General features: G+C 35.0%; 1 protein-coding gene across 1 annotated transcript in view; it reads left to right on the top strand.

Moving 5' to 3' along the window:
* The first annotated feature begins 5,801 nt into the window (after window positions 1-5,801).
* LOC136040801 (early growth response protein 1-B-like) overlaps window positions 5,802-25,936 on the top strand; it is a 91,766-nt gene continuing 71,631 nt past the window's right edge. Inside the window, exon 1 of the mRNA XM_065725130.1 lies at window positions 5,802-6,071. Coding sequence (XP_065581202.1) covers window positions 6,042-6,071 — 30 coding nt within the window. The 5' untranslated portion in view covers window positions 5,802-6,041. The remainder of the gene's footprint in view (window positions 6,072-25,936) is intronic.

Consider the following 25,936-nt stretch of genomic DNA (forward strand, 5'->3'; position numbering starts at 1 on the left):
GTATTTATTTTTTCATAATTCTGATTTTTAGGGTCTCGGTTATTATTCGGCCGAGTTTCTCCTTACAATCCGTTACCAGGAACTGTTTGAAAATAAAAAAAAATATAACCAAACAGATGCTCCGGACCAGCCAAAAAAGACCAGCTATCGATGAAATCCACTGTCCCCTCCCCCCCCCCAAAAAAAAACAACAAAAAACATATTGGCTAGTGGAGCCTCAAAGCACCGCTAATATGTTTTTTTTACTGAGGAAGTGTTCTCCTTTAAGATTTTATTTCCAGAACGTCTAAGCTTAAATCTCTTGTTATTTCTAGAATATTCAACACATCATTTAGGCCTAACAATCTCTTACAATACATAAGCTAAATTCTTCCTAACCTAAGTTCCTTCTCACTGCTCCACAACTCTGAGCTATAATCTGCAGTTGAAACCAACCTCCCTTCAAAAATTCTCTTCTGTAGCTTAACTTCCGTTAGGCATAGCTCGTAATTCACTGCCATCTGGCTATAGTAAAGATTTGACACACTGTGTAAGTTTTCTTGTAATTCCAAGATATAAAATTTGTCACTATATACCCTAATTTTTTGGTAAACCTTCTAACAACGTTTAATTTTACTCTAAACTTAGTTTAAAAAATTACTTCAAATTTAGTAAATGCGTAAAATAAGATTAATAGATTTATTAAATTTATTTGCGGTCAAAGATTGTAAAGTCAACGAATTTAACCAAATATTTTGCAAATAGTATAAGTTTTAAGCAAAATCCAATATTGTATTTTAACATTTCGTAGAACTAATCTTGCAATTTAATAAAACTGATACAACAAAACTAATCAAACAGTTCGTGGGAACGAACTGTAGTAAGGAGCGACCCGGCTCCAAACTCTAAAAAACGGAATTTTGATACTAATAGATGCATCAAAAGAATCAGATTTTTATGCGGATTTTAAATGTATAAGGTTCATCAAATTTAGTCGTAGTCATCAAATGTTATGAGCCTGAGAAAATTTGCCTTGTTTTGGAAAATAGGGGGAAACACTCCCTAAAAGTCATACGATCTTAACGAAAATCACACCAATTTTCAAGCTCTTATGTAAAAAAATGTGCAACTTAGTATTTTTTGCCAGAAGACCGATCACAGGTGCGTCTTTAGTTGTTTGCTTGTTTTTTTTCCCCAGGGGGTGATCATATCGACTAAGTGGTCCTAGAATGTCGCGAGAGGGCTCATTCTAACGGAAATTAAAAGTTCTAGTGCCCTTATTAAGTGACCAAAAAAATTGTTAGGTTAGGTTAGGTTAGGTTTTTCTAGCATTAGTTTAAAAAAAAAACAGTGAACATGTTACCTCGCTCTTTATGCTAAACTATTTTTAGTAATTTTAACTATTTATTCTACAACCTTAGTGATTCAGGGGTCAATCTTAAAGAATTGGGACAAAATCAAAACTTTAGTGTAAAGAGCGAGGTGTTAACGAGGGGGCAAACCCCCTCATATAAATAATAAAAATATACGAATATAGAAATTCGTTACGTAAGTTAATTTGTAAGTTACGTATATTTTTCACTAATAAAAACGTTCGTTAAAAATTAAAAATTTTTGTTGCATTTTAAGTAACAGAAAAATTGGAGGGACTAGGCCTCCTCTCCCACCCTTTTTCTCAAAATCGTCTGATCAAAACTAAGAGAAAGCCATTTAGCAAAAAAAATACACAAATTTCGTTTTAATTATTCATTTGCGGAGAGCTAAAATCAAACATGCATTAATTCAAAAACGTCCAGAAATTAAATAAAAAAAAACAAGTTTTTTTTAACTGAAAGTAAGGAGCGACATAAAAACTTTTAATAAGTGACATTAAAAAGGTATCTACTGTTTTATAATGTAGAATTGACAGAAAGAGCCAAACGTTAGCGTAAAGAGCGGGGCGTTGAGGAAGGAACAGCCCCTTTCATACACGGATTAATTTCTGCTCGTTTTAAGTTTTAATGTCGCTCGTAACTTTCAGTTAAAAAACTTGTTCTTTTATTTAATCTTCACGAAGAACCACAAAAAACTAACAAATAAGGTAAAATGTTGGTAAAGCGATTAAGCTTTTGACTGGTAAAATGGAAAATAAAGTTTTCCAGTGTAGACCAAACATTTTTGTCAAACTGAGGCGCTTTTTTCCACCCAATTTACATAACAAATTCTCAGATAGTTCGTTAAGTTTTGGCGATATCCTCTTTTTAATACCTAATCCATCCATTCAAAACACAAGAATCGATCTCTTCACGGCACCCATTCAATCAAATTTACAATTTTTTTTTTCTTTACAGCTTTTTCTGTTTCGTAACATCTTTCACAATACGAGACAAATTAAATACTCGACATACTACAAGTTATTCATCCAATTTAATCTCAATGGTTTATTTGCTTGTAGAACCTATACTACAAGGGTTCGACAAATGTTTTGATGGGATAACACCCACAAGGGCATTTAATGGGTAAAACAACCATTGCCGAATGGATAGCTCGGGAAAGCATTACATATGTAAAGAGATACGTTGTATTCATAAGATGAGGAACGCTCAAAGAACCTTGAGCCAATGCTCAACGACACCTGACGAAATTATGCCCTCAGTCAGGATTGCCAACCCCAGATAATTGTAAACAACTACATTAGAACCGACTCTACAGGCAGAGTTGCCAAACCAAGCGCAGCTGACCCAGATAATGTGGTTGTCATATATATTTTTTAGGCGCTTTTTTGTGTTAACACACGTCAATATTTGTGGGAATCTAGCTTCTATGTCAAACAGTTTGTGGTAACGAACTGTAATAAGGAGCGACCCAGCTAATAGTAACCAAAATTCTAAAATACAGAATTTTGATGCCAATAGTTACATCAAAAGAATTGCATTTTAATGCTGATTTCAAATATATAAGTTTCATCAAGTTTAGTCCTACCCATCAGAAGGTACGAGCCTGAGAAAATTTGCACTATTTTAGTAAATAGGGGAAAAAACCCCCTAAAAGTCATAGAATCTTAACAAAAATCATACCATCAGATTCAGCGTATCAGAGAACCCTACTGTACAAGTTCCAAGCTCCTATCTACAAAAATGTGGAATTTTGTATTTCTTGCCAGAAGACAAATCACGGATGCGTGTTTATTTGTTTGTTTGTTTTTGTTTGTTTTTCCAGGGGTGATCGTATCGACCCAGTGGTCCTAGAATTTTGCGAGAGGGCTCATTAGAACGGTAATGAAAAGTTCTAGTGCCCTTTTTAAGTGACCAAAAAATTGGAGGGCACCTAGGCCCCCTCCCACGCTCATTTTTTCCCAAAATCGTCAGATCAAAATTCTGAGATAGCCATTTTATTCAGCATAGTCGAAAAACCTTATAACTATGTCTTTGGGGACGACTTACTCCCCCAGAGTCCCCGTGGAAGGGGCTGCAAGTTACAAATTTTGACAAGTGTTTGCAAATAGTAATGGTTTTTGGGGAGTGTACAGACGTTTTCAGGGGGATTTTTTGGTTGGGAGGGGGGTTGAGAAGAGGGGGTTATGTGGGGGATACTTTCCATTGAGGAATTTTTCATGGGGGAAGAAGATTTCCATAAAGGGGGCGCAGCATTTTCTAGCATTATTTAAAAAAAATGAAAAAATAAATATGCAAAAGTTTTTTCAACTGAAAGTAAGGAGTAGCATTAAAAATTAAAACAAACAGAAAATGTTACGCATGTAAGGGGTTCTCCTCCTCCCAATACCTCAGTCTTTACGCTAAAGCATTTTTAGTAATTTCAACTATTTATTCTACGGCCTTTGTGATTCAGTGGACAAAATTTAAGCTTTAGTGTAAAGAGTGAGGTATTGACGAGTGGGTGAACCCTCTCATATACATAATAAAAACGTACGAATATAGAAGTTTGTTACGTAAGCTAATTCGTAAGTTACATATATCTTTTACTAATGAAAAGGTAAAGGATACGGCATTAGACTTTACAGTCCGTACTGGCGGTGCTGATCTCCGTTTCTTGGCCCTTCAGCCAGGAAGTGCAATGGGGGGTTGGGGGCCAGCCATCCTGTGCTTTCGCACACCCTTCCTGTTTACCTTCCCCAGATTTCTCCAGGTACCCATTTAGAGCTGGGTCGACTCTGGCTAAGCTTACAGAGTCACGCCACTGACCCCATCCCAAACTGAAGAATCGGGTACACTGGGATTCGAACCCGCGTCCTCTCAGACAAGGGATCCCGAATCCAGCACTAATGAAAACGTTCGTAAAAACTAAAATTTCTAGTTGCCTTTTTAAGTACCCAAAAAATTGGAGGGCAACTGGGCCTCCTCCCCCTCCTTTTTTCTCAAAATCATTCGATCAAAACTATGGGAAAGCCATTTAGCCAAATAAATAAATATGCAAATTTCGCTTTAATTATTCATCTGCGGAGAGGCGAAATCAAAACATGGATTAACTAAAAAACGTTCAGAAATTGAATAAAAAACAAGTTTTTTTAACTGAAAGTAAGGAGCAAAATTAAAACTTAAAACGAAGAGAAATTACCCCCTATATGAAAGGGGCTGTTCCCTCTTCTACGTCCTGCTCTTTACGCTAAAGTTTTTACTGTTTTAAAAATTAGAGTTGAGAGAAAGAGTCAAACTTCAGCGCAAAGAGCAGGGCGTTGAAGAGGGAACATCCCATTTTTTTGCCGTAGCAAAAAACAGCAAATTTGCAGTCTCCGGTATTCGTCGTCACTACCTCTAGGATTCGAATTGGCCAGAGGGGATATTTAGGGGATTACATTCATGTTTTTGAATTAAATTTAATTCAAAGAAGATGCCTGCAGTATACTGATATGCTGCAGTATTGAACTAGCTCTCAAAGGGATTATACCTGTTTGAACTTTTGAATTTTTTTGAACTTGATTCCTTAGCCATGAATTAATTCAGTGACTACAGAAATTGTGTAATCTGATACTTGAATTTATCACACAATCAGATGTTTGGCGTTTTGAATTGAGAAAATTAGATACGATAGCCAAGTGTGGTGTGTAGAGAAAATTGGATATAATTTGCCTGCGCGTTAATTACACTTTTTAGTGTTGAGAAGGATTAGCAGTTGGGCCGACATCGCACAGTTTGGACTGATTGTTCACTTGGATACATTAGTGAGGCTTGGCCCTCATGGAAAAATAAGTTTCTTTCACTTTATAATCTTTCATTTACTAAGCATGAATCCTGCGAACATTAAAATCGTTGATTTATTCCTAGCCATATTTGCGGGCTATCCCCTCTGGCCAATTCGAATCCTAGAGGTAATGGCAAAAAAAGGGGCTGTTCCCTCTTCAACGCCCTGCTCTTTGCGCTAAAGTTTGACTCTTTCTCTCAACTCTAATTTTTAAAACAGGTAAAACTTTAGCGTAAAGAGCAGGGTATTGAAGAGGGAACAGTCCCTTTCATATACGGGGTAATTTCTGTTCGTTTTAAGTTTTAATGTTGCTCCTTTCTTTCGGTTAAAAAAAAAACTTTTTTTTATTTATAATCAAAAAGAAACGCAATAGTGAATAACTAAGGATTAAGAGGGGAATGAATCTTCTTAGGAGGAAAACTAGCCTCTTATTCCATCATACCTCTTAATTTCCAGAGATGACCAATACAAGAAGCGGTTAATATACATTTACAAAAGAGGGAGGTCCTATAATTTTGTTTCTGGTCCTTGCGCACCCACGCTTTTGTAACCTCCGGGTAATACAACCAAATGATGCAGGAGTAATAATGATTGTCAAAACTAGAGCAATTCATACACAGGGTTGCCACAAGCTATTTCTCATTGCTGAAAGTAAAGGTAGCTGAGGCAGAAGACATAGGTGTGGTCGAATCGATTCAGTTTCGTTTTAACTAGCAAAGGGATATGATTAAGATGGTGTCGAAAATCCACGCACAAGAATGATAAGAAGTTTGTTAAAACTATATTGTGTTGAAGACTTCACATGATTCCGTATGTCGTATAACTGAATGTTGTGCGCTTGTGTTTCTTTAAATACGGATTAATCATAAAGGATATTGTTCGACATGTCGATTGTAAATATGTATTATCAAGAGGTAGGTCATTTGCATTATACGACAAGATGTGTTCAGGAACCGGGACATTTGCTGGAATTTATTTGATAGGGGTGGAGGCTCAAATTTGAGAGAAGACTAATTACAGAAAGTGGGGAATTGTACACCTCTACAGATTTAGATAGGGGAAACACGAAAAAAATTTGATCTCGCAAAAACTTGAATAGTTGGGATCCAGAAGACAAAAAGCTGATTGCTTTAATAATAATTAAATTATTATTTTCACAAGCAAAAACCTCCAAATCTATTCAAACGAAGTTTAGTCCTACAGATTTGTATAGACTATATCTGAAAAAAAAATTGATAAACTTTAGATACAGGCTTTCGCTATGTTTGTTCACGAGAAGTCAGTGCCCTAGAAGGAGGTAGGGGCAGGGACTGTGATTCGGAAATACCTTTTCCGATCCCAATTCTGGCCGTAAATACCTATTCCTAAAAATTTTGTTCACCTAATTCAACAACTTTCTAAGATAGCGAAAATCTCCTCATCGAAAAAAAAATTATCAATTGAAAGTTTAGACGAAGCCGACAGTTTTCACCTTAAGAGGAGATAAAAGTTGGGTAAATACAGAGGTGGACATGCATTGATTACAAAATGGTAGGAAAAAAAACCGTAAAAACCAAGATATTTGAAAGGGGGCGAACCTATAAATACGTGTGTGGCGCAGTTAATTGTTTCTGCTTTGATCTCCCTCGATTCAAAACGCAATAAGTAGTATTTGACATTTACAGCCAACTATATACCACTACTCAAAACTTGCGTTTTGATTCTAGGAAGCCCGTATTCAAATAAACATCAATTAATAAAATTGCAGCTTCCTTAGATATCGTACACTCAGTAAGAATGCTCTCAACTAAATGGCAGAGAACACTGTCTAGTTTTCTTGTATATTCGGGTTATCAAAACCGGGGCTTGTAGACGTGCGGGCGCTAGACGACGATCGTTTCTATCGTCCTTTTCCCCTTCGAGTTTTAGGTTTTTAAATTTTCCTTATAGTATCAAAATGCACTCACAATTTCTTACAAAGGAGGGGTGACAAGCTAGCGCAAAATTTTCAGATTTGAAAAGTTTTATTTTTGCCGGAAAATTCTGGTATTTCCCCAAATGTTATGAAATTTCAAAGTTCGCCACATTTAAATTTTTAAGAGAAGGAACATAAACAATTCTATAATATTCACATATTTTTTTTTTTAAACCTATAAATACGTGTGTGGCGCAGTTAATTGTTTCTGCTTTGATCTCCCTCGATTCAAAACGCAATAAGTAGTATGTGACATTTACAGCCAACTATATACCACTACTCAAAACTTGCGTTTTGATTTTAGGAAGCCCGTATTCAAATAAACATTAATTTATAAAATTGCAGCTTCCTTAGATATCGTACACTCAGTAAGAATTCTCTCAACTAAATGGCAGAGAACACTGTCTAGTTTTCTTGTATATTCGGGTTATCAAAACCGGGGCTTGTAGACGTGCGGGCGCTAGACGACGATCGTTTCTATCGTCCTTTTCCCCTTCGAGTTTTAGGTTTTTAAATTTTCCTTATAGTATCAAAATGCACTCACAATTTCTTACAAAAAAGGGGTGACAAGCTAGCGCAAAATTTTCAGATTTGAAAAGTTTTATTTTTGCCGGAAAATTCTGATATTTCCCCAAATGTCATGAAATTTCAAAGTTCACCACATTTAAATTTTTAAGGGAAGGAACATAAACAATTCTATAATATTATTTTTTTTTTGCTAAAAAGGAAAGTGTCCATAGCTTGTACATGTTTCGTTCCTTTTACTTTTCTATTTTTCATTATTGCCCCCCATTAGTCCTCATTTTCATTAATATTCCTCAAATAGTGCGATTTAGTCTCATTTTATAAATTTGAGAAAAAATACAATTTACATTTTTTTTATTTAAACGCACACAATTTATACTTGGTTAGCAGTAGCAGTTTTATGCCTCAAAATCTGTGGGGGGGGGAGGGCAAGGTATACCATAGGAGTGTACAAATCTAAAATAAAAGGAATTTAATGTAAGATGTGAAAAAACTGAGGGACAGCTGTCCCTCCCCTTGCCCAGACCTAGAACCGCCACAGATGTTTACTAGCCTTTTTTTAACGCTATATACTTTGGCTCTCTCACCTCATAAAATATTCCCTACAAAATAGTAGTAAGATAAACTACCTTTAAGGTTTCTAATTAAGGTATTTTTCTAATGAAAGGTATCCTAGGAATATTTTAACCGATATATGCTCTGACATGTATATTCCAGCTTAATTGCTCGTAGTTTTAGTTTAGGTAAGCAACCATAAATTTGGTGTGGGTGTTTTAACACCACCGTATGTTTTCCGCCACCCAGAAAATCTTGCATCATCAAGAGGATTAGGTGGGTCAGAATAGACAGGTTAGGTTAGTTTGGTCTATGTCTATATCTATCCTGACCTACATGATTCAAAAGGTGGCGGGAAACATGGTGGCTTAAAACCGCGGTGGCGTTGAAACGCTGCTATGTTAGATTAGACTGAAAAATGCCCACAGACCTTGCATCTGATATTAGGGTAAGAGCAGGTGTTATTTAGTCTTTTCAAAGATTTTGCTAAGGTATCCTTTAGCGGGAGCAGCAGCCACTTTAATGACCTAAAAACTGAAAAAAAGTACACAAAGTACGTAGCGAAACGTAAGGACTGACCTACCTTTTCCAAAGTTTTCTGTTGATGACGCCCTATTAGGATCCCTATCTTTGTCAAACAATCTAAATAACCTTGCTCAGGTATATACAAAATCGGGAAGTCGAGGATTTTTGGTTACAAAATTCTTTTTTTTGTTTCCAGTTTTTGTTTCCTGAATTCTGGAACCTTTTGGTTTCAAAATTGTCTTTTTCGAATCTTCATTGCCTTGAAAGACCTCATTGTTTCAAACAACCAGTGATTATTACGAGTAGAAAAAAAACGACAAAAACAGTGCCATAGACCAGCGGTTTTCCATCTTCCTACTCTTGCAAAACCCTTTAATAAATAACCTTTTTAAATAACCCTTGTATCTTGTACATTTTATGTTTCTTTTATAATTTTTCATCATAATAAACTGCTTCATCGCAGCTTCTCGTGGATTTTTAGAGAACTTTAATGGAAACCTGAAAGTTCAAAGAGCCTTAGTTGAGAAAAGGGGTATACGACGATTTTTATACATTGGCCTTTCAGTTTTTTTATCGCAGAAAAATAAATTAACTTGGGGTCAGTTAGAATATACTTTCATAGGAAACAAACAATTCTTGATATTATGAATAATTATAATTTATTTCTTTGCGTTTGGTTTCATTCAGTATAATTATTGTCTCTACTTTTTTCGATTTTATAGAGATTTGTTTTGTATTTAGGTAAAACTATTGGCCTATCGGTAGAAAAAGTTTGGAATTGCGCTAGGATATCTTTTAGAATCAAATAATTATGTTGTCCTGCTATCCTTTATTTATTTAAAACTTTTTTCTTTTATTTTTCATCATCTTGCTTTATCTAATACTCTTTCATCTAATACTTTTTATTTTTCTTCTTTCTCTGAAAATACCCTGGAGACGGTGTTCAGATCACTTTTTTGCAACTTTAATTTTTGGAATTTTTATGTGCAACCAAAATGAAAATTTGGTGGTTCATCTCGATTTTTATGGGCCATAAGACTTTGACCGAAATCAATTCTTAAGCAATTATATTCATTTGATAAATACGTATCATTGGATTTTATTGAGGAAATCGGTTTTGGTCGAACTCGCTCCGAATGTACTGGAGGTGCTGACGTTAGAATACACTCGGAGTTGCTGCCACACGAGAACTACTTGGAGATGCAGGGTACAGCGCTGGAGGGGAAAGATGCAATTTGGGAAACAATAATATGCGTTAGTTCCTTTAATCCTAGAAACGAGCGATCAACCCCATGGTTGAAGTATCCATGGGATTCTGGGATCCTTATTATTTTTAGGCTTCCACCTAAAATTATGTGTCTTGCAACAATTTTTAGGATTTGAAAGAATTAGACTTCTCGCTTACGGTGGCGAAAAGAGAGTATTTTGTACTTAAATGTCTCTAAAATGAAGTCGTCAAGGTGTGTTGAGGAGCATGTAGTATATCCTCCCCTTTTTATAATTTTACAATTTTTGTATGATTTTCCTGCCACGACTCTGGATTATCTTATGATTTTTGGAGGATTTTCTTTTGTATTGTTGGGAGTTTTGTAATTATTTGAGCCTTCACTTGAGGCTTTTTACATTTGCAAATGACGTCATTTGCAAATGACGTCAACATATCGTGAGAGTTTTGCATACAATATGTGTTATGTCTGAATATGATCTTGTCTGAAAAGTGACATTATTCTCTAGTTGCACATGTACTGAGTTATCTCAGGAGGGCCTCAAAGTCTTCTTCAAGGAGGGGGAAGGGGAGTAAATTTCTCAAAACTAACACAAACAGCTACATAAAAAGATAAGAAAACATGCAAACAATGTTAAAAATTGGACAGTTTTGGGAACCTTGAATCGAAGTATCCCCATCTCCAGCTTAGGTAGGAGATATAACTCACACGATAGTTCTTTCAATGTTATCCTATCAATAAATCTCCGTAGCTAAAAGGGACAAATATGATTTTTCTGTTTGCCAAAATTTTCGGTCCTCATAAGTCTAAAAAATTCCTATCTAAAAATTGGTTATGAGTTAAATTCCCTGCGAATAATTATCCCACCAACTGTATCGATTGATGAAACCAGAAAAATCAATAAACGCTTATTTTTCCACTTATCCAGGTCTGAATACAAAACGTGCTACAGTTTTTCATGCTGCCACGGAACTTCAAATTATAATTCCTCAAGCTAGTTTGTTAGATGATGATTTCAGACGGCCCAATTGTGCCTCTTTACACAAAGGCTCACAGGATGCAGTGTAGTCGCGGGTGCGTTGCATGTGGCCTGCAGGCCGTAAGTGCGTTCTAAGACAACAGGACGTTCGATAAAAAAAAGTTATAATAATAAGTAAGGAATCATGAAGCGAGGGTGAATTTTAGCCAGTTGAAAAAAGCAACAGTTCACTTCATAAGGATAGCGTGTTTTTTTTTCTGTGTCGAGCATAGAGGAGAGCTTGGGGGATGTCCTTGCCAAAATATCTGTTGTGTCTTTTCGCTTTCACTTTTTCAACTGACTTAAAATTACCCTTGTTTTTGGCTTAAAAGATCTACGCTTAATGAAAAGGGGCACGGACTCAAAGCCCTAGTCTCCCAAAATATCTGCGTTGTCTTTTCGCTTTCGCCTTTTCAACTGGTCGAAAATCACCCTCGCTGGAACGAAAGCAGGGGGACCCTCGTTTCTTGGTTTCTTGATTATCTGTTTTCTTTTTTATCAAGGGTTCTCCAAAGTCCTTTTAAAAATAGTCTTAAGAACAAGCAAATACACAGCAGTTTTGTCTTAAAAAATTGCCAAATTACCAAAAAAGTGAAGAGTGAAAATTACCAAAAATAAGCTACTTGGAACTATTAAAACTTACGTAGAAAACAATAGAAGTAACAGGGAAAATTGCAAAAGCTCTGTACTTGATGGAGATGGACACGGACTAAAAGCCCTAACCTCCCTTGGGCACGTCCCTGATTGAAATCACAAAACTTTTCCGCAGCAAAAGTATTTTTAAATATTATTATCAGCTAAAATAGATAATTATTTTTGAGAATTGTATGAAGCCTATCTTTAGGCAGGTTTTTCATCTGCGACTGAAACTTTCTATGGCAATGTAATTACAAGCAATTTAGATGGGAAATAAGCGTATAAAAATAGGCATGGTTAGTTAGATGAGTTCTAAATTAGACGAATAACCAAGTCATAAATTTTATGAGCTGATTATTAACAGTCGCTTCTCAAACTAATAAAATAATTGCAACCTGTGAGTAATTGGAAGTCAATCCATCAATATTCTGTATAGCTAAGTGGGCTTTAATTATCAGGTTTTGAAAGACATTGGCCGCTGGGCGTGTGCACCGGAACTTGTTTTTTTAGGGGGGTGAAGATTTGGATGAGACGCAAATGTAAAAAATGTTACAATTCGGTGAATTTTCTAAGATTTAGAAGACAAATTACACATAATTTCAAAACTTGGGGTAGGATGTGGGCCTAAAGACCCTCAAATCACAAACTTAATACAAACTAATTGCTCGAAAAACATATTTCTAATGTTTGGATGAGTAGCCTACACAATCTCAAAAATTAGAAAGTGCGATTATTTGACATTTTTTCATGTTTAATTGTAATTTAGGGCTTATAGAAGTACGCATTTTTTTTCATGTGATGGATAAATTATTGCAGTCACCGTTTCAGTTTTCATTTTAGTTTTTTATTTTTTTTATTTTAGTTTTTCATTTTATTTATTTTATTATTTTATTTTATTTTATCATTATTTTATTTATTTTATTGTTTTATTATTATTTATAATTTTTTATTTTAGTTTTTCAGTTTAGGTTTTAGTTTCTAGACTTTTTTTTTGCTGACAGACGATTTTTAGCTTGAGTTGGTGCAATTTTGGCTAAAAATCTAATCTATGGATGGAGTCGCCGTAATTCATTACCTTTACAAGAATCAATTTAGTATGGTTTAAAAATATCTCGGTAGGAGTAAAAATTCTTGAAAATTTTGTTCAGAAAGATGAATCTAAAAAAGGGATTCCTATAAAAATTTTGAATATTGCATACTATAATTAAATGAGCTAATATTTTAATTTATAATATTTTAATTTAGCCCAGTACGAATTTCGGATGCCATCTTAAACTGTTAAAAAAATTGTTGGAGATTCAACAAAAATTATTTGTAATGTTTACCAACAACAAAATTGGAATTTCTACGCCTGAAAATTGTCAAATTGAATATTAAAGATTGAATTTCCAATTCAATCTTCAATCCCTCATCATTATTGAATTTCCAATTTGTTGAGAAACATAAATGTTGGATTCCCATATCCAAATTGAATTTTCAATTTGTTGACAAAACAACATGTTGGATTTTCAGAATCTTATTGGATTTCCATCTTGTTCGCTGGATTTCACGTTCTTTTATTGAATTTTCATCACTAGCGTTGTTCAGTTTCCTTGGCATAAAGTCTAATATCTAGTTCTCATGATCAATTTTTCTTTTCTTCTTTGTCAAGCATCAATAAATATAATTTAATTTACAAGAACAGAAAATTACAACAAAATTATCCCAGATAGTGTGATACCTCCAAACGGCTGGACTTTTTCGTGGTGTAAATCAATAGTGCAACGGTGTAGTGCAACGGTTCGCATGCCGAAGAAGAAACTTGAGTAAGAAATATCTTCTGATCAGGAAATCAGTGACACATGGACCTGAAATGAAGATGAAATCAAATCAAGGCACAAATAAAAGAAATGCTTCCCCCGTGCTATCTATATCCAGAGCTGAACGGTTGCAATAATAATGCCACGAATCTTGCCTTTTCTGAATATCTTTGACTTACTCATCATATCTGATTCAAACCAAGATTCGACTCAAACTTAGAACGAACTGGAAATCAATACGCACAAGACTTAATTTACTGCCAATTAAATTAAATTAAATCTCTATAAAAATCAAGATGACTGGAAAAACTCACGAAAACCGAGGGTTTAATGTACGAGTAATTACTTCCTGGAAATCTCAGTAACTCAAAATCTAATTTCGTAGATTTTTTTTTTGTATTTTAATATTTTATTTTAACGGATTGATGTTTTTTTACTACGAACGTCCTTGTGTCAGTCCTGCAATTTTTTGCTACAATTGGTTTTGAACTCTGGGTACCGCATTATGGAGCTGAGACCAATCCCACTGCGCCAACACAAGAATTATTTCAATATTATAAGAATGAAAAAAAAATATTTTGAATATATTTGGTTTCAGCAATGCAGAAAAGACGCCTTTTGAAGGTTTATGGGGCTTTTAGTTAGCACATATTTTGATTAATCTGTTTGATTCTCATTTCAATTCTTACCAGGCAAAAGGTGGTCTGAGCGTTGATTGTATTAAATAAATTTGTATAAAGTTGGCTCAATTTGAAATCGATGTTCATAACGGTTTCTAAGCTAAGCTTCTGATTAAAAAACAAATTTTTAGACAACATACTCATAAGAACTCTCCTGGGATAATCTTCCAAAAATTATGCATGAATCAAAATAGTATAGAAGAATAAATGCCTGACCAATCACCTTTCTTTATTTGTAACTTGTTAAAATCTTGTATTTATGACTGACACGAGCGTATTTATGGAGTGGCGTCGAAAAGATGTCTTTTCTACGAATGGTAAAGCCTCCAGATTATTATCCGCACTCTTAGCCCAAAAAACCTATTGGGCTTTATTTCACGTAAAGGACTGAAATACCCTTTCAGGCGTCTTCTTTTCTTTGATATATTTGCTTACTTGGTAATTCAGCATAAGTAGCAAATTTATGGCAAATCCAGGGAGGATTTTTTTGGAACACTTTTTGGGTCTTATTACAAAAATGACGTTCATCGTAAAAACAAAAGTTGTTCCCGCAAAAGTATTTTCGTTATTAATTAGAAAAAATTCAACTTAGAAAGCAATATGTTTTCACCGCTAGTGCTGTTAAGATTAGGGTAGCATCTTAAAAAAATTTCTACCTACAGAAACTCACAAAAAAATGTGTTTAAAAAAGCGATTGTTAAAGTTAAAAGATAATTCCTGTGCATAAATTTCTGCGTGTTCATTTTGCAGAAAAGTAAGTTCAACTCATTTCAAAGTAAAAATATATTTCCGTATTTTTATATTACTATTTTATACCCAAATTCAATTAACATCCCCCCTTTTCTGCTAGAATTCGAATATTTGAATTGAGTTTGTACTGAACATATTACTTTCAATGTCCTATAGTCAAAATCAAAATGATATTTAAGAAACTTCAAACTACTGTTGAAGTCTAAACCGTATTGATAAATATAACCTATTTAAATTCAAAATAATTTTTTTTTTACTGAAAATTACATAAATTTTGATAATTTCAATGACTTGTTGGAGTTCAAACAGCAAACCACAATATCAGAAGAAAACATGGATTTTTTTTACATGTTTGAAGTCCAGTAAAACTCTTTCTTTGAAATCAATTTTTTTTTACAGTGTAGCTCGGAATTTTAAAAAACAAGTTTGACTGTTATGCTCATTGGAGCAAGCATTCATATGGAGTTATTTCGTCTTTAGAGTAATTACTTTAGGAAAGTTTCAGCGTCATTGACTCTGTAGACAATAAAAATGGCAAATTTCACACGTTTTTCTCAACGTCGAAAAATTTTACACTTAGACCTAAAGTTTCAAAATTACTTTAAATGTTTGTTTTCGAATCTTTATAGTAAGCTCAAAGACTATTAAGATACTTCTATAGTTCAAAAAATGCCTAGTTTGTGTCTAAGGTCACACAAACGACGCCATCTATTATAACACTGCGAAATTGTTAAATTATTTACAAATCCTGAATGAATTTCAGCTCAATTTTTATGTCTTATTTTGATTTTATTTTACATTGATTTTGAGGTAATAGAACCACTATCGCCGAATTAAATGCGCACCAATCGCAGACATATGTGCGCACCAATTAAAAAGAATAGCTTAAATTTAAAATATTACGTAGCCAATAACAAATACTTTGTCAGCAAAACAATCTGTCAACATTCAAAAAATTCAAGTTGGATCCTAATAAATTGGAGATCTTTAGAGCCTAAATAATAATAAATTGAAACTAAACTTGTTTCGAATTTTTCCAATTTGCCGGATAATCTTGCAATACAAATGGGAGCTAGTTTTTTTAGTTTTCAATAAGCCCATGTTGAGTGTCAGATATTCGTATGGCGTCAGTTTTCCAAACTCTGGCTAAAATCAAGTACTATGTGTGCTATCTAACGTTTGGTATTCTTTGGTATTTTAGTAAATTGTCATAACCGTGTTCTTTTTTCAGAAAATGAAATCAGACACGTATTACTACACTAATTCTGGCAATTACAGTGATTTCCATAATTTCACCATTATTACACAGAAAAATGTCAGAAAATTCCAAACGCAAGATCGCGCTGGGGATTTTTTTCTACGCTAGTACCAGTCTCCATTTTTGTAAATTATCTATATTCTTTTGGCTAAAATGTTAAGATTTCCATGGGCTTCTAGAGCTGGTTCGCCTCATCCGTTCTGCTTCTTCTTCTGCTGACAATCTTGGACGTAAGAAGATTTCTTCTCTTCGACACTGCCATTCTCATTGTATTGTTTCATCTACCAGTCAACAATTTTGTCATTTTAATATTTATCTTTCTTTTGTGCCTAAGACCAACAAGTATTGGTGGAATGGAGGAGTCTTCGAGAGTATTGCTGGCATAATAAACCTTACCTACGCACCGGGTTTTAGTAGTAGCTGTGCTAGCTGAGATTGATGAAAATAACTATAATTTTAGACATTTTTGAAAACTAACGCCAGTTTTGAAAACTGGCGCAAAACCGTTGAAAAATTTTGAAGATAAAAGTTTAAAATTTGATTTCTCTTTTTCGTGACCTTGGATAACTCCGATACCTTCTTGGCATCTCCCATAATTTAATATTTGGTATATTAATATTGACAATGTGCATACTAAACAAAAATGTCAGCTCTGCAAACTTTTTTTCTGGCAAAAGTATTTCTACTTACATCCCCCCCCCCTATATAGAGATCCAAGTAGCGGTAATTTCGGGGTTGAGGGGTCTGTATTTCCTTGACTTGGAAAAATACCTTTCCTTCTGGTACTTCCATTACGAAAGTAAAACAGTTCAAAATAGGGATGATACCCTTTTATTGACAGTGAATAGATATAAAATTATTTAACTGGATATTTCGAACACATATACAGTGTTCATCATCGATCTACGTCGGGTACTTCCATTGATATTTTTTTTTCGGTTTGTCTCTCAATAAAATGAAAAGAAACAAATCCTTCCTAGATATCGAAAAATAAATTTTGCCCCCGCCCTCTCTAATTTTCTTGATTTGACGCTACTGAGAGATTCACAATACTTTTTGTGAGCCTTTGAAGTACCCTAATACAAAAGCAGAAATGTATAGCAATTGAAACCGTAAATTGTTCTTCAACCTTTAAAACATGTTGCTTTTGAGTGTAAATTTAAAATAACAGGAAAATTGACGATGTTCGGTGATATTTACAAATACTAATTGAAACATTCTTGAATAATCTTAGTTTCTGATCTGAGTGGTTTCTGAAATTCAAACTTTTGAAGAAGCTGTTTTTGTTTCTTTGCTTATTTTTTCTTTTTGCTAGCGCATCATAAATACATTCTCTTTATTAAGTTTGGTAACATCATTAAAATCAGCCTAATAATAATAAAACTGCTAAATAATAATAATATCAGAAAAATGATAATGAAACGTGCATTTTAAAATAATAGCTGAAAATTGTTTAATAATCTTAATTTGTGACATAAGATTTTTAAATCAAAAGTTGAGTGCAAAAATCAACAAAATCTGTCAAATACCGATCAAATCCTTATCAATAGCTGTTATCTTTTTTTTGCTTTTTTCTAAAGATTCCGAACAGAAAGAAAGCGTGTATGAGCAATTATTTAGAAATCAAGGTGACTGTTTAGAAAATCAGAAGAGTAAAATTGTTGTTTTTCTGTGTATAGTTGTGTTTTTTTAATTAAATTTTAAATGACTATATAGTCTACTTAAGAAGATTTAAAGTGCCTTAATCACTATAATCCTTTAAGCACATTTTAAAAAGGTAAAAACCATAGGCAGCTGCGCAAGATTTTTTCTTTTTTTTTTGGGGAGGAGGACAAAAAAATATTAATTTTAATAAGAAGTGCTCAGAACTTCCTAAAATCTAGAAATTTGGGGGATAGGACAAGTTCCCGGGGTTTCCCCCTTTACTTACACCCCTGAACCTTCCGTGGGATCGATAGATGTTGTTTCTTGATTTTTTATTTTAAAAATACAATTTTTTTTGCTAGGGGCAGAATATTGCGAACTACAAGTCTACAAAGTCAGGTGTATTTATGAACTCTCCCAAACGAGCTCTTAACTTCTGAATCGGACAATGAATGCATTTAAATAGTTATTAGTGAATATAATAAAAATCTATGAATGGTTCAGAGCCCAAGAGAAAAAAATAAAATTCGAATTTTCGCTTGGATACAGAACCAAAGTCTGGCCACATGACATGCAGGCCAATTTCACTACCATCGACTTCACAAAACAACCACAAATATGAGCCAAATTATTGATATTACGTCAAATTTACCTGAAGGTCTTTGCTTTCAGCTTAACAAAAACTAATAATTAGTAATTCGTCTTTTTGTTTTTTAGCTTTAAATAATAAATTTATACAGGTTGTTTATTTAATCCTGGCTGAAGGAAATAGTTATACCTCAACACAGCTGTAATTCAATGTTTTTTATGCTATCATGAGCTAAGTCTTGACTTGTTCGATTGTCGAGATTTTCAGCAGTTGGTGAGGAGGCCTACAAATATCCAGGTCTCTGTAATAACGACAATGAATCTTCACTTGAACTTGTGTTGAGCTATTGTTGACATTAGATGATAATGTATTCAGAAAAAAATCACTAGATAGCGGAATTCTTGCCTCGGGCAAAAACAAAAAGGTAAAAATTAAAATTAATGTAAGTAGAATATTTCAGCTTCTATAATTATTAAATACTACCATAACTGCTAACAACTCACTGCAGCACCAAACCACCTGAGGCCAACACAGCGCACGCTCTTCCTCCATCCCACTATATTTCAAGCCTCGCCGTTTACATCCTCCCAGGAAACACTAAAACAAGAAGAACAATAGGGAATTTCTCAAGACAGTGGGAAACAAGTTAGAATGAATATTTCGGCCCTATGTCCAAGGACCGTCCTCAGCAGTCCTGGTTGGACTTCGCTGAGGTAAGGATGCTGGGACTGTTTTGAAAAGCTGTTCATTTTAGTTTTTATGATTTTATCCTCTTGTAAGTTGTTTTTTCTTATTTGTATAGCTGAGGACGGTCCTTGGACATACGGCCGAAATATTCATTCTAATTTGTTTCCCACTGTCTTGAGAAATTCCCTACTGTTCTTCTTGTTTTTAGTGTTTGTGATGGAAAGGCAGTGTGGTCTTCGTCGTTATTTACCCTCCCAAGAAGCTTTAATTTTCCTTAGATTTTTACTGAAGACATTCTTCCATCCCATTTTGGACGACCTACTTTTCGTTGGGCCGACTAGGACGATCTTTGGTATTCTGTCATCCTTCATCTGTTGAACGTGTACTAACTGTCTTAACTTTTCTTTCATTATAGCCCTAGAAAGTAGGGCTGAACCACATTTTTCATGCAGCTTACTGTTTGAAATACGGTCAGTCAGTCCGGTACCCAGAAGACGAGTACTTGTATTTTGTGTTACTACGCTTCTACTCTCTTGTATTTATTAAGTAAAGCAAAACGGAATTATTTTGCAAATATTTACTGGTTTTATCTGCTCATACTCTTGAGAGGATTTTCGATCTGATCGTTTTGAATGTTTTATTACTTTTCTTGTTGGGAATAAATTGCAAAAAAGGATACTTACGTGTTATTACAACCACACTTTGTTCATGATCTGGAATGAAACCGGTTTTCTGTGTCCACTCGGAGATAATTAGCTTAGCCTGAGCGATTTAAACGGTATATATGCAGGTATATTTTCATTAAGTAATATATAGAAGTGGTTCGGTATTTAATATAGTTCGTTCTGAGCAGCCGTCTTTCCATAGTTTCCGTAATTTTGTCACTAAACTATTATATTTTCATATTATTTTGGTATGTTTCATTTTGACTAATCTAACTTTACTTCTTCGGTGTGGTCGCTATAACACTTAAGTACCAAAAAAAGATTGACTCGCGAAACTCCGAGCGGTTAAGATTGTTTTCGTTGATTTAGGTGCTTAGCGTTATTTGAGTCGTTCAAGCCCTTACTGAAAGACTGCACTTTAGCTTCCATTGACTTGAGATAATGAAGAGAGAATTGAACAGATTGTGTACCGTGTACCTCCTCTAGCCAAATGTGATGCTATTGGTGTATTCTAGTTTAGTTTCAAAAGTAAAACTAATAATTTGCAACAGTTGCAGCTAATTTTCTTAGAATTTCCTCAAGACGGCTAAAAAGTGTCATGCAATTTTTTCGTTTTATTGTGAGCTTTTGTTGACCTGGATTTTGGTATGTTTCATTTCGACTAATCTAACTTTACTTCTTCGGTGTGGTCGCTACAACACTTAAGTACCAAAAAAAGATTGACTCGCGAAACTCCGAGCGGTTAAGATTGTTCTCGTTGAGTTAGGTGCTTAGCGTTATTTGAGTCGTTCAAGCTCTTACTAAAAGACTGCACTTTAGCTTCCATTGACTTGAGATAATGAAGAGAGAATTGAACAGATTGTGTACCGTGTACCTCCTCTAGCCAAATGTGATGCTATTGGTGTATTCTAGTTTAGTTTCAAAAGTAAAACTAATAATTTTCAACAGTTGCAGCTAATTTTCTTAGAATTTCCTCAAGACGGCTAAAAAGTGTCATGCAATTTTTTTGGTTTATTGTGAGCTTTTGTTGACCAAGGTCAGACCTTTAACTGCTTTTATTCACTTGTCGTGTACTTCCGTATAATTTTTAAAGATTTCACTTAATCCTTATTTGAGCCCAACATAGAATGAACTTAGATATCCAAAGGGCATTTATAAGCATCAAAAACTTAGTATTACTGTGGGGTGACTCACACAGTGGAGTCGAGCCTCAGGCTTGAAAGGCCTATCGCCTCGATACCCCAATAAAGAGCCTTGTTTTCAGGCTACCCACATCCAACACGGAGTTCGAAACGGGTTGTGCAGATTATCATTTTTAGTGCTATGTTCAGCATGGGCAAACGTCTTCCCAGAACCCGTGTTTAACCGTGTTATTCTGGCAAGTTACAATTTTGAGGAACCCGTGTCCAACACGCTTGGAACCCGTAAGATGAAAACGTTTTCATGTTTTGCTGGGTTGGACACGGATACCCTGAAAACGATTTTTGTCGACGCTTCGAATCCGGCGTCTGAAAAACCAACTAAGTAAGGGAGAAATCGTCTTGTCAAAGGGGATGTGAAGTTAGAAAAAAAAATTAGAAAGTTTTAGAAGTTAAAGTGTTGCGTTGCTTAAGTGTTCTTCAGATGTTTAAGTTTAATGCAGGCTACATTGTTGTAACAACTGTGTTATGATTGATTTAGATATAAAAAATTAAACTAATCAAATTATAGCATGGAAGAAAATAAAAGGCTAATAAATTGGTCCAGTACTTGACCCTCTTGCCCTCATTTTGCCGAATGATCCTATATTTCACTGGTGGATCGACGAGGGGAGAGGGCAGGGGATTTTTTCTGGGGCCGTCATTCCTTGTTTTTTTCTTTTTTCACTTTTTTTAAAATAAACTTGTCAACTTGGTCAATTATTGGCGCCCTAGTCATATTCCCCCCCCCAAAGATTTTGCCCTAGATCCACCTTTATTATTTTTTAAGATTTTTCACTCATAAGCCGATTCCTGTAATTATTGGCTGTTCCTCATAAATCATATGTGAATCACACTAAAATCTTTTAAATTTAAGAATGTCATTCCCTCTTAATTTGCCAAGGGGTTAGAGCTACTTAGAATGAACAATGGGTTATATAAATTGAACCAATACTGTTCTTGTACCATGAAAGCATATTTAGATGTATAAATTACAAGGTGTGGCAATGAAAACTCCCAGAAGAATCGACAATTTAAAGCTGATACGACTAATATACTGTGGTCATTACTCATAAAATTGTGCTTAAATCTTAAATTATTGAAATAAAAGAAAATAATATGGTTTTTGAACTAATTTGATTTATGGATCAAAAGTATTTCTTCTGTATGCGCATTGTACCGGTTTGTGTTTAAGAGTTATTGAAAAATAATCAAGGTCCCTACTCGATCAAAAGAACACAATTGGGGGGAATCAGCCAAAAAGGACAATTGAAAACTACCAGTTGGAAAACCATAATCTATATTGATTAAAATTCTAAAGCCATCATCTGTACATGCCTATGTACTGGGTGGCGGGTGGGGGGAACCCGAAATAATATCACAAGATAGGATTGACTCTTGAAAAATTTAGCTAGAGAGTGCACTTTGAAGTGATTTTCATTTCTTTCTTCTTGGAAAAACTCTTCAATGTATTTACTAGGGAGTATATCCATTGTGAAACATTATTTTAAGACTTACAGGTTAGGTTTTAGATAAATATAACTTTACATAAAAGGGTAAATTTGAATGAGATCTTGGGGAGAATTAAGTGAGAAATTCATTTAGATCAAAAGTCGGCTCTGGTGGAAACGAGGTCTCCTTTTCAAGGTCAGAAGACTTCAAGGTCAGAAACCTACATGGATATTGTACTATCGATTTCGAAACTCCTTTGTTTTGAAAAATTGGTTGCGACCGTAACTAATACAAGTAATAATGCCCGCTAAATGGAATTGTATAATTTAATTGAAGATGGAGTTGAACAATTTACAGGGCAAAAGAGTCCGTGCTTTTGCTTTACTCCCATTCCTTATTTAGAGTTAGATAATTGTTTTTCATTACATTACACTCCTCAGCCTTGTCAAATTTGAATCAAGAAAATTTATTCAACTTTGCATGTTACTAGAGGGGAAACAAGTAGAAAACACAACTATGGAGTAGCTATGAGAGACCTTTAAAGAAGGACTTTAAGCTCCTGTTGTGTTAAATTAGTACTTTAATGGCTTTCTCGACAAATTAATTAGACAAATTAATTAGGGTTTGAACCGATTTGATGAGTGGATATAATTCAAAAAGAAAATTCATTATCGTTTTTGATTTTAATGCATTCGCAATGTCTACTCCAAATACTTCTGAAATGTGTTAACATTGAAGTTTAGCATTCTTTTAACATTCAAAATTAATTACAGCAAATATGGTCTTCATCAACATCAACATGGAGCTGCACAATATTTGCTAGAATGTTAGTTTTATTAATGCAATTTATATTACGAGATTTGTTTCTAGATAGATTTTGGTATGCGGGTATCAAACCAGTCCAAGGTAGGACTGAAGGAGAGTCGGAGGTGAAACCACCACCGAATTTGAGCCTCCCTCTTCTCGAAACAAACTTCTGTATACGTGCCATTGGGAACATAGTAGGCCGGGCTGTTGACGCGGTCGGTGAGACAGGGTCATGTACACATTTGATGGTTAGCAATTATCCAGGGGTTATTTCACCCTTTACTCCCGAATTTCAACCTACCCCTTCTCGACATAAATTTCTGTAAAGGTGCCATCGGGAATGCAGTAGGCCGGGCTGTTGCGACTGTTATTGAGACAAGGTCCTGTACGCATCTGATGGTTAGCCATAATGCAGGGGGTATTTCACCCTAGGCTCCCGAATTCTAGCCTCTCGCTTCTTGAAATAAATTTCTGTATAGGTACCATCGGGAGTGCAGCAGGCCAGGATGTTGAAACGGTCAGTGAGACAAGGTCGTATAGACATTTAAAGTTAGTTAGTAACACCTTGGAATTTATTCCAAGGTCCTCTTCAAAGTATGAGGCAGGTGCCCAGTAGTATATGTTTACCAAAAACTACTTACCCAGTGATCTGATATTTTATTGTGATTTGATAAGCGTTTTCAGTGAGGTCTTGCATTTTAATGATGTAATGCTCATTCAGTCAGATGAATCTTGTTTTTAATGCTATTTTGAATGTTACTTTTAGATATCGCACTGCTAAGGTGCTATTTTCTCAAATACATTAAGTTTTGCCAATTTTTGTATATTATATACTAACATGGTAATATATTCTGTAATGATAGTATTTACTTGGTTAATCAGCAATGATTGAAGGTTTATACCATGTGAACATAGCATTATATTTCTGATCTTCTCTTTGTTTTAACAGTTTTGTAATTGGTTTAGACGAATATTTGACTGAGAGAAGATAAAAAAGATGCTAAATTTGGAAATGACACCTGACTATGAGGGTGGCAATAAGGATTTGTGAAGCTTTCAAGACAACGCGCATACAACTTTGTATCAGAGACTTCGGTATTTCGGTCAGGGATGTACGCAAGAGGGGGAGGGCTCAGGGTCCGAGCCTTTTCGATTTTTTTTTATTTTGAATTTTTGGACGCTTCTCATTCAAATTAATGAATAAATTTAGTTTTGTCGTTTTTTCCTCCACCGCTTGCCACCAATTTCTTTTATTACTGCCCCTCCTCCCCCCAAAAAGATTCCTACTTACGATAATGTTCTTTAAGAATTAAATGAGATAATGTTAGAAAAGAGAACACAACTCTGTTTGGAAATTTAACACCTCCTAGTCAGGACGTAGGATAAGCAGCAGGGAGGGTTCATGGCCAAGGTCTTTCCTAAAATCCGTTTCTTTATTCCTGGGCATTTCTTATTTAAATTGTCAAATAAATTATGCTCTCGTCATTATCCCCCCCAAAAAAAACATTTTATTATTTCCCTCCCCCTCCCTCCGGAAAAGCAATTAAATGATATACTGGAAAATGGATTAAACAGATCAATCGGTCGCACTAATAGACCTAATATTGTCAACAAATAGCCTACCAGATGGCAAAATTTCAATAAATAACCCCGACTAAATAAAATTGCAGACGTATTTGAGTTTTAATGAATAAATGAAAAACAAATTGCTAATTAAAGTCACACTTAAGGAATACTGAAGATGTTAAACTAGAGAATATCGATCGAGAGGATAGCTTCAGTTTTCAGTTTCTGGGTAGCATTATTAGTGAACATGGTGGATGTTGGAAGCTACAGTGATGACATTGGTTAAGTATGGTTCTGAAACGTGGGTACTTTGGAAGACGGATGACGATTTGTCAAATGATTTCCAAAAAAGCTGTGAACGGATAGTTTAATACTTGTATAGAAAATGATAGAAAATATAGAAAATTATATAGGGGGTGAGGGCTATCCATCCTTTCATCGCTCTGAATCTCAAAAAGAACACCACGACTTCTGATTAGCATCCCATACGTCCCCTTCGAAGTTTATAGGGTTTCCCTTTCCATATAAGCCGTATTAGCCCCCAGGGCATAACTTACAACCCTTGCCCTGAGGACTGTAGGGGGGTTTTCATCCTCAAAGACATAATTTTCGGACCTTTCAACTACACTGAACAAAATTGCTATCTCAAGATTTTGATTGGATGTGTTTGGGGAAATGGGAGGCGTGGGAGGGGGTTAGTTACCCTCTTAAGACTTTTGACTATCCAAATGGACACTAGCCCTTTCAATTTACAATCAAATGAGCCTTTTTAGAAGTTTCTACAAATGGCGATCTCAAAAAACGTGTGGGAGGGGGGAGTATCTGATCTCCAATCACTTTTAATATTGGCTACTAGAAATTCTGATAAGTAATCTAATGAGCCCCTTACGAAGTCTCTACGACCACCCTTTCTATATAAACTTTAGGTGTGGGCAGGGGTTTTCCACCCTCCAATCACACTGAATCTTAAAAAGGGCACTAGAACTTTGGATTACCAATCCAATGAGCCCCTACCGAAGTTTATACGATCACCCTTTCTATATAAACCTTAAATGCCCCCAGGGCATAACTTACAACCCTTGACCTGAGGGCTGTGGGGCAGGGGGTTGTCTTCCTTAAAGACACAATTTCCGGATAATGCAACCATGTCGTGCAAAATGGCTGTCTCAAAATTTTGTTTGAATGTGTTCGAGGAAATGGTTTCAACTATTAAGAGGGCCATAGCCCTTTCAATTTCCAATGGAATGAGCCCTTTTTGAAGCTTT

Source organism: Artemia franciscana, chromosome 21 (genome assembly GCF_032884065.1).
Source record: "Artemia franciscana chromosome 21, ASM3288406v1, whole genome shotgun sequence".
NCBI lineage: Eukaryota > Metazoa > Arthropoda > Branchiopoda > Anostraca > Artemiidae > Artemia > Artemia franciscana.